The sequence below is a fragment of the Ursus americanus genome, chromosome 22, assembly GCF_024610735.1.
Source record: "Ursus americanus isolate L20-20 chromosome 22, mUrsAme1.1.p, whole genome shotgun sequence".
Taxonomy (NCBI): Eukaryota; Metazoa; Chordata; class Mammalia; order Carnivora; family Ursidae; genus Ursus; species Ursus americanus.
Genome location: NC_142148.1, coordinates 33,310,108 through 33,324,070, shown reverse-complemented (window position 1 = coordinate 33,324,070; position 13,963 = coordinate 33,310,108). Strand labels below are relative to the sequence as shown.

The window sequence follows — 13,963 nt, the reverse complement described above, 5'->3', positions numbered from 1 at the left end:
TGGCAACTGAATTCTTGGTTCTTGCTTGCCCTCTGTAGGAATTAGATGTTAAATATGAGCGTAACTAGTAGTTTTGAGAAATTCTTTACAAAATCCCACTACTGTCAAGAAATTTGAAAAGAGATTATACTGAATCCCTGACAGCAACTGAACAACGCAGCCCAATGAGTCTGGACTGAATGGCTATACTTTTCTCACTCAAAGACAGAAAACTATTTTTTTAAATACATAAAGTTAGTTTTGTTAGCCCTCTACATAACTCGTTTATTTAAAAAAAAATGTATTGAGCACCAACTATGTGCCAGGCATTGTTCTAGAACTCAAGAGCATTCAGTGAGCAAAACAGTCTAAACCCCTGCCCTCCAACGTAAATGCAGCTTATGTCCACTGGGAAGGGTTCAACACTGAACGACACACCTAAGAAAGAAGTAAATGACCTAATGGGAGAAGGTGATAAATGCTAAGAAACACAGAAAGTAGAGCAAGATAAACGGAAGAGGAGATGCCAGGAATGGGGAAGTGGTGGAAGGGGTGCACATGTTAGTAAAGGGGTCATGGAAGGCCTCTTTGAAAAGAAAGTTTTGAGCAAAGACTTGAGCAACAAGACGGAGTTGCCCAAGCAGACCCTTGAGAGATGAACACTCTGGGCAGAGGAAATACTCCATAAAACAGTCCAAGGTGGCATTGGACTGGCTTGTTAGATCCTAGCAAGGAACCCGAGATGGCTGGAGCAGAGAGTAGGTCAATGAGGAAACAAAGAGGAGATACAGCAAAGTGGAGTCAGGACATGTCAGACCTTGTAGACTTTTATTTCTCAGAGAGATGAGAGCCATGAAAGAGTCTTGAATTGAGGGGTGAGCTGATTTATGTTCTCAAGGATGACTCAGTTTGCCCTGCTGGGAGTAGATTGTAAGTGGGCACATGTGGAAGTGGGAAGACCAGTTAAGAGGTTATTTAGAAATCCAGCTGAGAAATGATGGTGGCTTTGACTGGGGTAATGGTGCTTCACTTGGTACCTTAACAATTATAAAGATATCCTAACTGTTTTATAATATTTTGTAAGTCCTGAGGTATTTGTGATCCCACCTAGAACAAAGTCCTAATAATCAATTAAAGAATTGCAACAGCTCATTATGTAGTTCCTAAAATCTAAGAACTACTTAAAAAAAAAAATATGCAACATTCAAAGGAAAAGGAAAAAAAAAAATCTTTTCCAGCCAAAGCTAGAAGACAACATATTTCTTATTCTCTCCATGTCACCAAAAACATATATGTGCTGCTGGCTACTATCTCAGGCAGGATTTCCCATAAGCTAGCAATTGTATAAAGTTGTTTGTGTGTGAAGGCGTGTGTCTATGTGATGGTCACAGAGGGTATGTAGTGGAGAATCCATGCAAACTATCAGAAATGTCATGAACTGTTGCTCATTATTCCATCACAAACATTAGCAAAAGTTAAATCCACCTCTATTGATAAAACTCTTTGAAATGTGAAACTCTTTGAAATATGAAAATACTACTTGAGCCTTGGTGTCAGCTACAAAGTCAAAGACCTCCTTGTCAAATTCAAAGATTATCCTCAGCAAATGATGATAATAAATGTAGAAGACTTGTATCAATTGATGTTTGTTGACAGAAAAAGCATAACCAAGACTCCAAGTGGTAGGTTTGGTACATTAATTTGGCCTTAGGCAGAATACATGGGAAACAGAGAATGTGACTCTTGCTTCTAGAAACTGCTTTCCTATTTTGAACTGAAATTTTCTTTAGCCTTTTTCAGCTCAGTGGTCATGCACTTTTCCTTCTGCAATAGCTTTTCCTCTGGTGTGTGCATGCTGCTTCATCAAATGTTTCAAAGCACCAGGACGTTTCCTTTTTGGATACTCTACAGGTACATATTTCTCTTGGTTTGAATTTACCATCCTTCCCGTGAAACCGTTGAGAGCCATGGTAAAATCAGGTAGTGGTTCTGAGGTAATGAAATCTTTACATTCCTTGCCTTAAATAGCATTTAGGGTGTGTATGCTTGACTATTTTTATTATTCTAGTTATACCAAGGCAGGACTTTAAAAGCAAACTAGAGATACATTTGGGATAAAACATCTAATTACTATTGGCAAAATTCACATAAGTCATGCACAATGGCAGGCACACAGAGTAGAAATCAACCCAGAAGGTTTTGTGGGCTCTCCATGGTTGTGTGAACTCTTTTGTTAAGGGCAGATGAAAGTCAATGGGATTAAAGTCCATCTCATCCTATTCCTGATGTTAATCTCAGTTCTTGCTGGGAAGACGATGAACCCCATCAACACATACACTCTCTGCTCTAGCAAGTGGTGAGTATTCTCTTTGGATTCCCTCCTGTCTAAGCGATATACCCATCACTGCACTCCCACATTTTCTCATCCTCAGGAAAGAAAGTAAGAGCAAAGGAAGGGGAAAGAAAGTTAATGGGGTAGAGAAAAGGGGGAGGAATCAATGACAACCACATGAATCTCCATTCCACTTTTGTTTAAATCTCAAACCCAATTGCCTTACAGGGGCTAATAGATAACAGAAATCCACAAGGCAGCCTGGAGAATGCCATGCAGGCCTAAGGGGAGCCACTTCTCTGCCCTAGAGATTTGTTTACATGTTGGCTCTCTGTAATCATATAATCTAATTTTTTAAAAGATTTTATTTTTAAGTAATCTTTATACCCAATGTGGGGCTTGAACTCACAGTCCTGAAATCAAGAGTCATGTGCTCCACTGACTGAGCTAGCCAGGTGCTCCCATATAATCTAATTTTTAAAGAGAAATTATTTTTTTTAAACAAGAAAATTTCCAAGTATTAAATAATAGCATGAGGGTTTTGTAATGTGCCGACTTGCTTAGGCTGAAATACATTTCCCAGAGTTCCCATTCCAGGTAAGGTGAGTTACAGGGGAGACTCTCCTGAGAGTTGGAGAGCTGAGGAGGGAGGCAGCAGCCATCTGTAACACACACGTGTTGTTGCAGATCTGTTGAATGGGGTCTGGAATCACTTTCCCTTCTTTTTGGGTTTTTCTTTCGTTGTTCTGACTCCTGGGCCAGGTGTGTGTGTGTTTCGCTCTGTGATAAAGACTCAATCTTCTTTAGGTTCTGCTTCTCTAGGTGAACTCCAACCAATACAGATGTTAATAAATTCAAACATATTAGAAACACCATGTAGGGATTTTCTATTTCTGGTTAGGTTACTTGGACCATCCTTCTCACCAAAAACAACTTAGAAAGCTGGATTTGAGATTGAAATTATTTTCTTTAAAGAACCTAAGAACCACAAAAATTTAAAGAATGATCAGGCCTAAACAGCAGAGCCTCAAACCTAGACAGGGAAGCCACTTTTGCCCTGATAGGCTTTTGCTAATGCTGGAAATTGAATTCATCTTTTGAAAGCTGGGTAGGGTGAGACCACAACTCAAAGCCTGTGGCCTGTACAGAATGAGGAATCTCAGAGGAAACTTTCCGTATGATAAGCCAGGCATAGATATTGTAGATTTGAAAATAAACCAAATAACACTTATGGAATCAAACAGAACACAAAAGCTAGAATTAAAAACTCAGTGGAAAAGTAGAAGAGCAGTGTGAACAAAGAATTGGTGAATTAGAAAAAGGGTCAGAGAAAAATTGTCCACAGGGTAGCACAGAGAAACAAAAATAGGGAAAATACTGAAAAGAGTCACAAGACTGAGTCGATGGAGTAAAAGGTCCATTTTATTTTATATGTAAATAATGTGATGGAAGTCATTTTTGCTGACATGATGGCTGCGTTTCTACAGAAGTGAGGAAAGTTATCCATCCAGCTGCCTCAGACACCTATTTAGATACATTTTAGAAAAAATGCATAGGACACAAAGAAAAAATCTTAAATATAAGTCAAGAAGGAAAAATGCAAGCTGTTATCAAAAGATTTACACTAAGACTAACAGCTTCTAATAATAAGAGAAGCCAGAGGATAGGGGAATTTTATCTTCAATGTGCTAAAAGAAAATAACTGTCGATCTAAAATTTTATACCCGGTGAAAGTATCCTTTCATAATGAAGGTAAAATAAAGACATATTCAGACAACAATGAAAACAAAACCAAAAACCCCAAAGAGTTTGCCATCGGTAGACCGTATAAAGGAACTTCTAAAGGATGTAGAAGATAATGGTCCCAAATAGACGTCTGAGACACAAGATAGAATGCTGGACAAAAAATCTTGTGAATATATAGATAAGTTTAAATGAACACTGATTGTATAATATAGAATAAGAATGTCTTATTTGTTTAGAAATGTGTACACAATTATTAATAAATTTCAAAAATAAATCAGGAGACAGGAGTCAAACTGTTCTAATGTTCTAGTATTGCCCAGAAAAACAGTCAATGTATCCAAGTTCTACATTTAAGAAAATAACGAATAACTACATCTTTTAAAGGCAATTATTCACATTGATCCAAATGGAAAAGAAGTTTCTTCTATAGAAAAAAACAAAAAAACAAACCATTGGGTGGGTCTACCAAGACTTGATAACAAGCAAACAAAATCAACAGGCAGCCAGTTTGCACCCTGTGGTTTGGCTTCATTGAGAAGGTCCAATGGGTAATGGCAGGGAGAATCCACATTTCCCCCATTAAGTTGCAAAGGATCAGACAACACACAAATGAAGAATGTAAGGAAGAAGCTTTTACTTTAAATCCTCTAGTCTCTTTTTCCTTGGACACTGGGAAGCAGGACTGAAATCACTACATTGAGAGTTCTGTCTCAGGGCCCAGTGGTAGGTCTGACAAGACTAACTTCACCCAGAGGAATGAGTCACTCATCCTGTTCATTCCAAAGATGTCACGGAAATGAGGAAAATCAGTCTATATTACCCTGGTAGAGGAAAAAAATAAGAGCCAGTAGGCCACATGATGAAATGTTCTCTTGCTATAAATTAAAATGCCCTAAAGCTTCCTGGAATTCTCACTTATTGATGAGCTCAATTTAAAACAGAAAACTTGTGTTCTAAGAAGCATCAAAGACAAATTAAGTGTCAGGGGAAAAAGTAAATTCCACATTTATTGACTGTTTTATGAGGTTATGGAGATGGTTCATTAAAAAGTTCCCTCAAAAGACGATTCTTCTTGCATTGAGAGCCAGTAGCTGCAAAGTGATCTATATATATATTGGAATATTTGCAGTAGATTCGGGGCAACTCTGATTAATGATGCTTCAACATGTTAAAATAAATCTTTTTGAAGTGTTCAGGAGAAAGACAGAGTGTCCTTTTTATAATGAATCAGTTAGGGTTGAACATGACGACAGAAGGTATGGTTTCTCTCTACTGGCAGTTGGGTTGTGAGTTGCTTCAATCACCCCTTGTACACATATACACTTTTCCTATTGGCTTTGGCAAACCCAGGGATGGAAATCCCAAGGAAACCAATTATGTCACCTATATAATTGGTGGGGTTTATTGCATCCATCGTAAGAACTCTGCAGCTATAGTTTTCATAAAAAGACACACCTTGAGCAAAGCTGAAAATAGCATACACTCAGGGACTGAATAAAATATTTCACTGCTAGGATACATGCAACTGAACATTTCTTCAGAATTTATAACTTTACTGAAAAGGAACTGAGTATTCTCTTTCAAGGATGTCTACTGATGTTTGTAACTTAAGAAATTTCAGAGGGACTTATGTACAGGAATGCACAGTGTAATTCTACATCAAATTGAGGGCCAAGATATTTATCTACTGTATAAGTTGCCTCTAGAAATCACCTACTTTCATTTTCCTCAATGCCCTCAAAAAATCACATACAAAAGGAATAGACACATTGATCTCTTTTTTAGTGGGGAAAAAATGGACTCTATATATGAAAAAGGACTAGAGCATGTCACAAAGTTGGACATTCTAAAATAAACTTTCACACTGTGGCTGGCCACATTTGGGTCCCTACCAAACATGTGCCAGTAGGATGGAAGTTCTTGGTCCGAGTGTGGAAATGAAATGGTTTTGACTGAGTCACATTGTTGTCTGACTGTTCTATTGGAAGATGGTAACAATTTTAGGAACTTGAGTTGATACTTACAGATCATAAGCCCGTGGTTGAGCAAAAGGTTAGAAGGTTACACTGTGGATTAATCTTCATATGTAGCTCACTCTACATCCAGCCAGAGCTCCTTGCCATTGAAGAACTGTTGTCTTTCAGCAATTGCCTTTTCAAATTTCTTTTATTAAAAAATACTTGTGCGATTTTAAAGGAGTTGTTTGATCATCAAAGGCTTGGAAAATTATGCAGCTTGTGATTGTGGCTCAGAACAGCTCAAAATAGTAATACTAGGAGAATATAGGCATGGAAAAATAGCTTCCTCCCTGTTTCCGAGGAGGTTAGGAACATTAAATACATTATTATATTAGTTAGAATAAGTGGACAAAGAGAAAGTAAGTGATTATGTTTGGCATGTTGGTGAAAGAAACTGACAAACAGTAAGAAACGCAATGTCATGTAGTGCATAGTTTTGCTGTAAGCAAAAGATTAGCCATTATTAGTTTCGAGGTAGAAAACTGCTTATTGAATCTTAAAATAAGTGAAGAAGGAACTCTACTCCCCTCAGTAACCTCTGGCTAAGTTTTTCATGCTTTCCTCTTCATAGGAAGGTTGCAATTATCTTTAATATTACCTACTATAGAGTCAACTCAATTTCTTTGTCCAACGTTCAGTGATGGAACAGATCATAAATTTCTAGATGTCATAAAATCATTCCACCTTCTCGTCTTTCTGACTGAATGCAACTGACTCAGTTAACCTCTTTTATAAATACTGCTGGTCGGTTTCATTCCCTTGAGTTACTGTTCTTCCTACATTGTTTCTGCTTTTGTTAATTTCCCTCATATCTATGTCAAGCTTCAAAGGCCATTCTGATACTGGATGTGAAGAGGGATTATTTCAAAGCCAGCGCTATCCTATTTCTGGTCCACATCCAACAATTACAGGAGCATGGATGAATGCTGTGCTGGCCTGGACTTTCACTTGCCTATATTTGCTGTCCTGTGCTTTGTTCTTTCTTCACATGACCTACGCTTGATCTTATTCACTTCACTGTTTATTATTGTTCCTTTTTATCACAGACATTCCTTTGATTAGCCACTGTGTCCTACAATATTAACTGTCATGATTTCTTCCGTTATCGTTAAAGTATGGTTCCCAAACACAGTATTTTTTAAGCCTTGAGGAACACCTCTTAAGAAATGCTTTCATTTGACATGAAACCCAAAATCTCCAAGGGCAACCTTCGAATCCAGACACAAGATGGTCATAAGGGCAACATGGATGAAAAGCAGAGAGATATCACTGTGGTTCCTATCTACAGTCAAAAATGAAGGCAACAGATATAAATGCTGGTGAGGTTGTGGAGGAAAAGGAACCCCCATGCATGCTTGGTGGGAATGCAAATTGGTACAGCCATTGTGGAAAATAGTATGGAGGCTCCAGTACTTTCACTACTGGATATTTACCCAAAGAAGACAAAAACACTAATTTGAAAAAGTACATGCACCCCTATGCTTACTGCAGCATTATTTACAATAACCAAGATATGGAAACAACCCAAGTGCCCATCCATAAATGAATGGATTAAAAAAAAAATTAGGTATATTTATACAATGGAATATTACTCAGCCATAAAAAGAATGAGATCTTGCCAATTGCAACAACATGGATAGAACTAGAGGGTATTATGCTAAGTGAAATAAGTCAGACAGAGAAAGACAAATACTATATGATTTCACTCATATGTAGAATTTAAGAAACAAAACAAATTAAAAAGAGACCAAAAAAACCCAAAAACAAAAAACAGACTTTAAATACAGAGAACAAACTGGTAGTTGCCAGAGGGGAGGTGGGTGGAGGGATGGGAGAAATAGGTTAAGGGGATTAAAAGTACATTTATCATGATGAGCACTAAGTAATGTATAAATTGTCAAATCATTATATTGTACACCTGAAACTAATATAACACTGCATATTCACTATATGTCAATAAAAATGAAAAAATAAAAATAGAATAAATAAACATAATACCTTCCAAGGGCCTCTTATCCATATACCATGACCTTGGGGGTTACAGCTTCAACATGTGAATTTTGGGAGGACACAATTCAGTCCATAGCACCATCTGATTCTAATTATTAGCTGTATTTGGACAGATTAACTGATCATGTGCAGACAGGCTCAGAATTTTACAAACAAAACAAACACAAAAATGAAGGCAAAGAACTACTATAAATTCATAGAAATATTTCAGATCTCTTGCTAAGAGGCCAAAAAAGAAGAAATGGGAAATTGGTATAAATATGGTAGTGGCACACACTGTTAATTACCTACTTAATTGCTATTTCTATTTCTTTTTTTTTTTTTTTTAAGATTTTATTTATTTATTTGACAGAGATAGAGACAGCCAGTGAGAGAGGGAACACAAGCAGGGGGAGCGGGAGAGGAAGAAGCAGGCTCATAGCAGAAGAGCCTGATGTGGGGCTCGATCCCAGAATGCCGGGATCATGCCCTGAGCCGAAGGCAGATGCTTAACCGCTGTGCCACCCAGGCGCCCCGCTATTTCTATTTCTTTGATAAGAAAACATCAGTTTTGTTCAGGTGCCTGTTGACTATGAAACTGAGGAGAAGCTGGACTCCCCTCCACCCTTTTGAGTGAGCCTTAATTGCCTAAGCCAAGCGTGCAAATGACACTCTCCTTCCTGTGACTGGTTTAGGAATGGGTATATGGCACAATCCTAGCCAACGGGGAGAAGAATATTGGAAGATTTAGGAAGGTTTTCCTTAATCCTATAGGATGAAGACATTGCCTTTTTTGCCTTTGAATAGTTTTATGTAATGTTGTGATGCATGGAGCTATGGCAGCCACCTTGTGACTATAAGTTTACAGCTTAGGCATGAAAGGCAACAAAGCAAGATGCCATGGTGGAAATTCTAAAAATACCTGGATTCTTGATGAGGTTGCTGAGCTGTTAGATTAACCAGTCCTCAAACTGTGGCATGTCTGAACTTCCAGTAATTTGACTTACTAAGTTTATTATCACGTAAGTCAGTTTTAATTGGGTTTTCTATAAAATTGCTACAGAATACACTCTGACTGTAAGTTGTCCAACACTTATTCTTCTAATGTGTAGTTATATCCAGTGCAGAAGTTTAAGGGTGCTTTAACACGTTCCAAAGTTGATTTTAATCATGATAACCTAGCTCAGTAACAGAATTTTTGTCGGGTTTTTTATACTGCTACATAATTGAAACACATCTGTGATTGCACTGTATCTATGAGACAAGTAGCTGACATTTTTAGACCAAAAACAAAAACAAAGCAAAATAAAACTCTGTGGGAACAACAATATCTCACAAGAGAGACTTTTTTTTTTTTTTTTTTTAAGTACAGAGACTGGGTAATGAGATAGCAATCATAACCAGGGCATATTATGTCAGTTTACAAAGTAATGATAGGTGAATTCAGACAGCATGGATTGAAAATGTATATATTTGAATATATCACCTAGGACTGATTATTAAGGTGTTAATGTGTTTCTTAAATTCCAATTGGACTTGAATCTTTTGCTCCAAACATTTTGAAAGATCAATCCTAAATGGAAAATACAGCAATTTCTGAAATTATCTTAAAACTTATTACCAATGCATAATCAACCCAAGATGGTGGCTAAGAATATTCAAATTGCATGTTTACATGAAAAACATAAAAATTAGCAGCATGTTTAAGTATTATTAATTCTCAGATTTTCATTACTGCTTCATTTATATTGCCAGGCCTAAAAACTTTAGGATTTAAAACTATTAAATAAATCTCCTATCTAATAAATACAAAAGGAGAAAAAACGAAATAACCACAAAACTATATTTAGAATTAGCCACAAAAAATTCTGTAAGAAGTAAATCGATGAACGGACTAGACAAAGAAATGAAAATAACACTTTCGAGCTTTGCAGGTTTAAAGAGTGCTTGTATGGAATAGCAACTCCTTTTAGAGTAGATATTTTAAACCACACATAGAATAATCATAAAACTGAAAAGCACATTTTTCGTAGACATATTTAGTGATGAATCAAAATGTATGTAATGATCTAAAATAAAGATGTTGTTTGCCAACCTAAAAGTATTTGATTTATAGATGATCAATTTGTTTAAAGTTAATATTCATGCAACAATTGATTTTGACCAAACAGTAAGGGTAAGGTAATTTTAAAGAGGAGCCACAACTAACTATTACTATGGGGAGGGGGAAGATTTGGGTTTTTTGGGGGGGGTGGTTTATGAGAACATTTTGCTGGGTAAAAACCAGGGTGATTTTGGTACAGGACATTCTCTGCGGGACAGAGCCCGCCATTACAATATGTTGTTAGAGCTGGAGAGGCTTGGCTAACTCCTCTAATTCTCTCTATTCTGTCAGGGAGAGAGGGACAGTACTTCAAAGATACCTGAATCACACCTCAAACCAACTGAAACTAAGATGTCAGAAGCTGGACTCCGGCATTTGCAATGTGTAAAGCTCAGCAGTCGGTGATAAATGTGTACTGAATATTACTAGAAAGATTTCCACCATGGTTGAGGAAGACAGAGGAGGGTACCATGTAGAAACGGAGCTGAGACTGTGTGCAAGGTACATGGCCTACAGAGGTCTTACTCGAATTGAATGGAAAGAAAATGAAGTTATTGTGTATTATTATTCGGTTCAGTTTACCTTGGGCTTTTCGTCCAGGATCTGCTGACGTATCTCCTTGTGTTTCTCTACAAGTTTTTCTTGCCGTTTACTTTGGGCCTCTTCTAACTATAAGAAAGTTACAAAGAAAATCATTTTCATCTAAACATTCAAGGGAATGTTTCCAGAAAAACTTGAAAGCTTTTCAGATCTCTGGCATACATTGAATTATTTCATATCCCGATCAAGAACTGCCCTTACAAGCGTAGGAGACTGTTGGTCAGTGTCGGTCCTGGGTGATGGGGACACAGGGTGGGGGTGGCGTAATCTATAGATTATGCTTTCTTACATTTTTGTTAATGTTTGAAATTTTCTGTAATATCAATTTAAAAAAAACTACTATGGTGAAGTGACTTTGGAGGTTACCATCTTTCCTACCGCTGATGACAACTACATATTTTTGGGGGTATCTCCAACTGACCTTATGTTTCTGGGCTCCTGACTTTGGAAAAGATTCTTGACATGGATTTTTAGATGAGCCTTTTTATATATAGGTTTGCAATTAGACTTGCAGAAACTTCGATTACGGAACGCCTGCTCTATAAATCAGCTCTTCCGGGTGCCGGTGATAAATGGATACAGCAAGGCATGGCACTTCCCTTCAGAGGCTCACATTGTGCTTGCCAAACATTCACACATGGTTTGCAAAACAGAGAGAGATGAACTGACATACCCTCTTGATGTACTGCACCACCTCCTGGATGTATGACCGGATCATCTCTGTCTTTTCCCTAGGAGCAAATGACAACTAGATCATTATATGAGGTCATCCCGCATCGACAAACAGGTGCACTGCAGACTTTCAGATGAAACGTTTACAGAACTTTCCACATTCTCATTGATGCTGCAAGAAAGGTACAGTCTGCTAGCCCTGGACAGAAGGCAGGTTCTGCCCAAGGGCAAGCAAGCTCTGCTTTCGCTAAATGCTGGGAACTGAGGATTGGGTTTTTTCCTAAGGGAAACTCTTTACTCCATCTTTATCGGAAAGATCCCTGGGTGCGCCTTGGTCCTTTAGTGAACTGCTCTTTGACTTCCATGTTAAAAACTTTACAAAAGGGATCTTTTGAAAGGTTGATTAGAGGAGGAATTTCACAGATGGGTCTTTATGTGGTAAAGAAGCTGTTATCCTGAACAGAATAAAATAATCCCCAGGTGACAGGTGGGGGAAAAAGGGTTCTTTGTCCTTACTCTTCCATTTGACTTTTGTCTTTGGATTTAGCTTCTGTTATCTTCTCCTGCCTTTTTTTGTCCATCTTCTTCTTTAATTCCTTCTTCTCTCTGAAGTCAAAATGGATGTAAAAGGAAAAAAAAGAAAAGGTAAATGAAAGGGCAGTTTGTGTGAGACACGTTTATAAACACAAGCCAATTGTAAAGAGAATGCAGGCTTACTTCTCACAGATTTCTTTGAGCTTCTTCAGCTGATTGTTCTGACATTCTTCAGCAACATCCGTCAACTTTTGAATAAGCTGGGGAAGAAAATGCATTTGCTGTTTTACATGGTCATAAACAAAGCACCCTCTCCCCTGGGTCCCCCAGACAGCAGTATCTGGAGATAGAAAATCTGTGATTGGGGGCGCCTGGGTAGCGCAGTCGTTAAGCGTCTGCCTTCGGCTCAGGGCGTGATCCTGGCGTTCCGGGATCAAGTCCCACATCGGGCTCCTCCGCTGGGAGCCTGCTTCTTCCTCTCCCACTCCCCTGCTGTGTTCCCTCTATCACTGGCTGTCTCTCTGTCACATAAATAAATAAAATCTTAAAAAAAAAAAAAAAGAAAGAAAATCTGTGATTGACGTTTAAAATAGGTACAATTACCAGGCATCTAACAGGCAAGGGGGACATGATTTAAAAACCATCACATTATCTAGGTTTTAATATGAAATTCTTCTTCTTCTCTCCTTTGTAATTAAACAGGATTTCTTAGATTATTGTGCTGGTTTCTGCAGCTTGGCTCAATGCAATGACAGGTAACACGGAGGCCCGGGTTCCAGTCCCTACTCTAGGACATCAAAAATATGATTTTGGTCAAGAGTGCTACATTTTTTGAACCTATGCGTTCTTGGTCATAAATGAGATGATCGATGCCTTTATCTCTTGAAAATACACTGAAGCTCAAAATCACATGAGGATGATATGAATATAAGCTATAATCAACTGTGAATTGGAATTCTTGGTTTCCACTGGATTCATTGTTTAATTGCTTCGAGGACTATGAGCTGCCCATCTTAGATAGAAATTGATGTTTGCCTCCTATGAGGGTAACTTCCAAAGACCATGACAAATTCTCTTCTTTGGTATGGCATCATTGAATTTCCATACATGCCATGAAAGCAATTCTTTTACTGTTTTGCATCTACTTTCTTATCAAGCCAAGCTTCCGGAGGGCAAGTGACCGTGTCTGTGTTTGCAGATCCTCAGCCCCCCACACCATTCCTAGTGTTTAGTAGGTGCTCAATAAATGCTTGTCAGCTACATGAGGGTCATTTTGCCCTTCAGCCCCATCTCTTTCTCTTTTCCACATGAAGAACCTATAGAACCTTCTGCCATTATTCAGGCAGCAGTGGCAACTGGACTCCATCCTTCTAACTGGAGCCCCAAGCAGATGGTGTGGGCTTCTTAGGAAAGCCCCCCCTACTGCTGTTCGCCAATGTTGGAAATTCTCAGATACAGCAGAGTAAGTTGACCTGTTTAATATAAGTGGTTGCTGCAACAGGAACAAGGCAATCTAATCAGAGTCCCAGCAAACTTTTGTTGGTAATTTACATATGGCCAGCACGGTTTGAAGAGTTTTAAGTGTATTCAATTCCTATTCAACTTGAAGAGCTGCACTGTGAGGTTGTGCTTTTATCTTTATTTTACATATGAAGATCCTGACACATGTGGCTCAAGTTCTGGGCTCCCAGCCACAGAGGTGGTTAAGTGGCAGAGTTGGGTCCAAACCCAACAAATCAGGCTCCGTGGCTTGTAGTCTTCACCACTTCCCCATGTTCTTTTCATTATGATTTTAGAAATTGTTTAAAAAAAAACAAGTTCTTACGTAAAAGAATAAAAACTTCAGGGAGAAATTCTCTTAGAGAACTATAATTAAAAAGGCACATTAACTTAACGTTAATGTGAAATTTGATGCATTCATCTGTGAAGTGGATTAAATCTGAACAAATATGAACTGGGACTTGGGCCAGCAGAAAAACTATTTGATCA

General features: G+C 38.1%; 1 protein-coding gene across 5 annotated transcripts in view; it reads right to left on the bottom strand.

The window, feature by feature from the left end:
• PLCB1 (phospholipase C beta 1) overlaps positions 1-13,963 on the bottom strand; it is a 661,698-nt gene that overhangs the window by 72,049 nt on the left and 575,686 nt on the right. For all 5 annotated transcript variants that reach the window (XM_045808882.2, XM_045808896.2, XM_045808890.2 and 2 more), the window contains 4 exons: positions 12,158-12,234; positions 11,957-12,046; positions 11,442-11,499; positions 10,751-10,837 (listed from right to left, as the gene is read on the bottom strand). In XM_045808882.2, the coding sequence (XP_045664838.1) occupies positions 10,751-10,837; positions 11,442-11,499; positions 11,957-12,046; positions 12,158-12,234 (312 nt within the window). The remainder of the gene's footprint in view (positions 1-10,750; positions 10,838-11,441; positions 11,500-11,956; positions 12,047-12,157; positions 12,235-13,963) is intronic.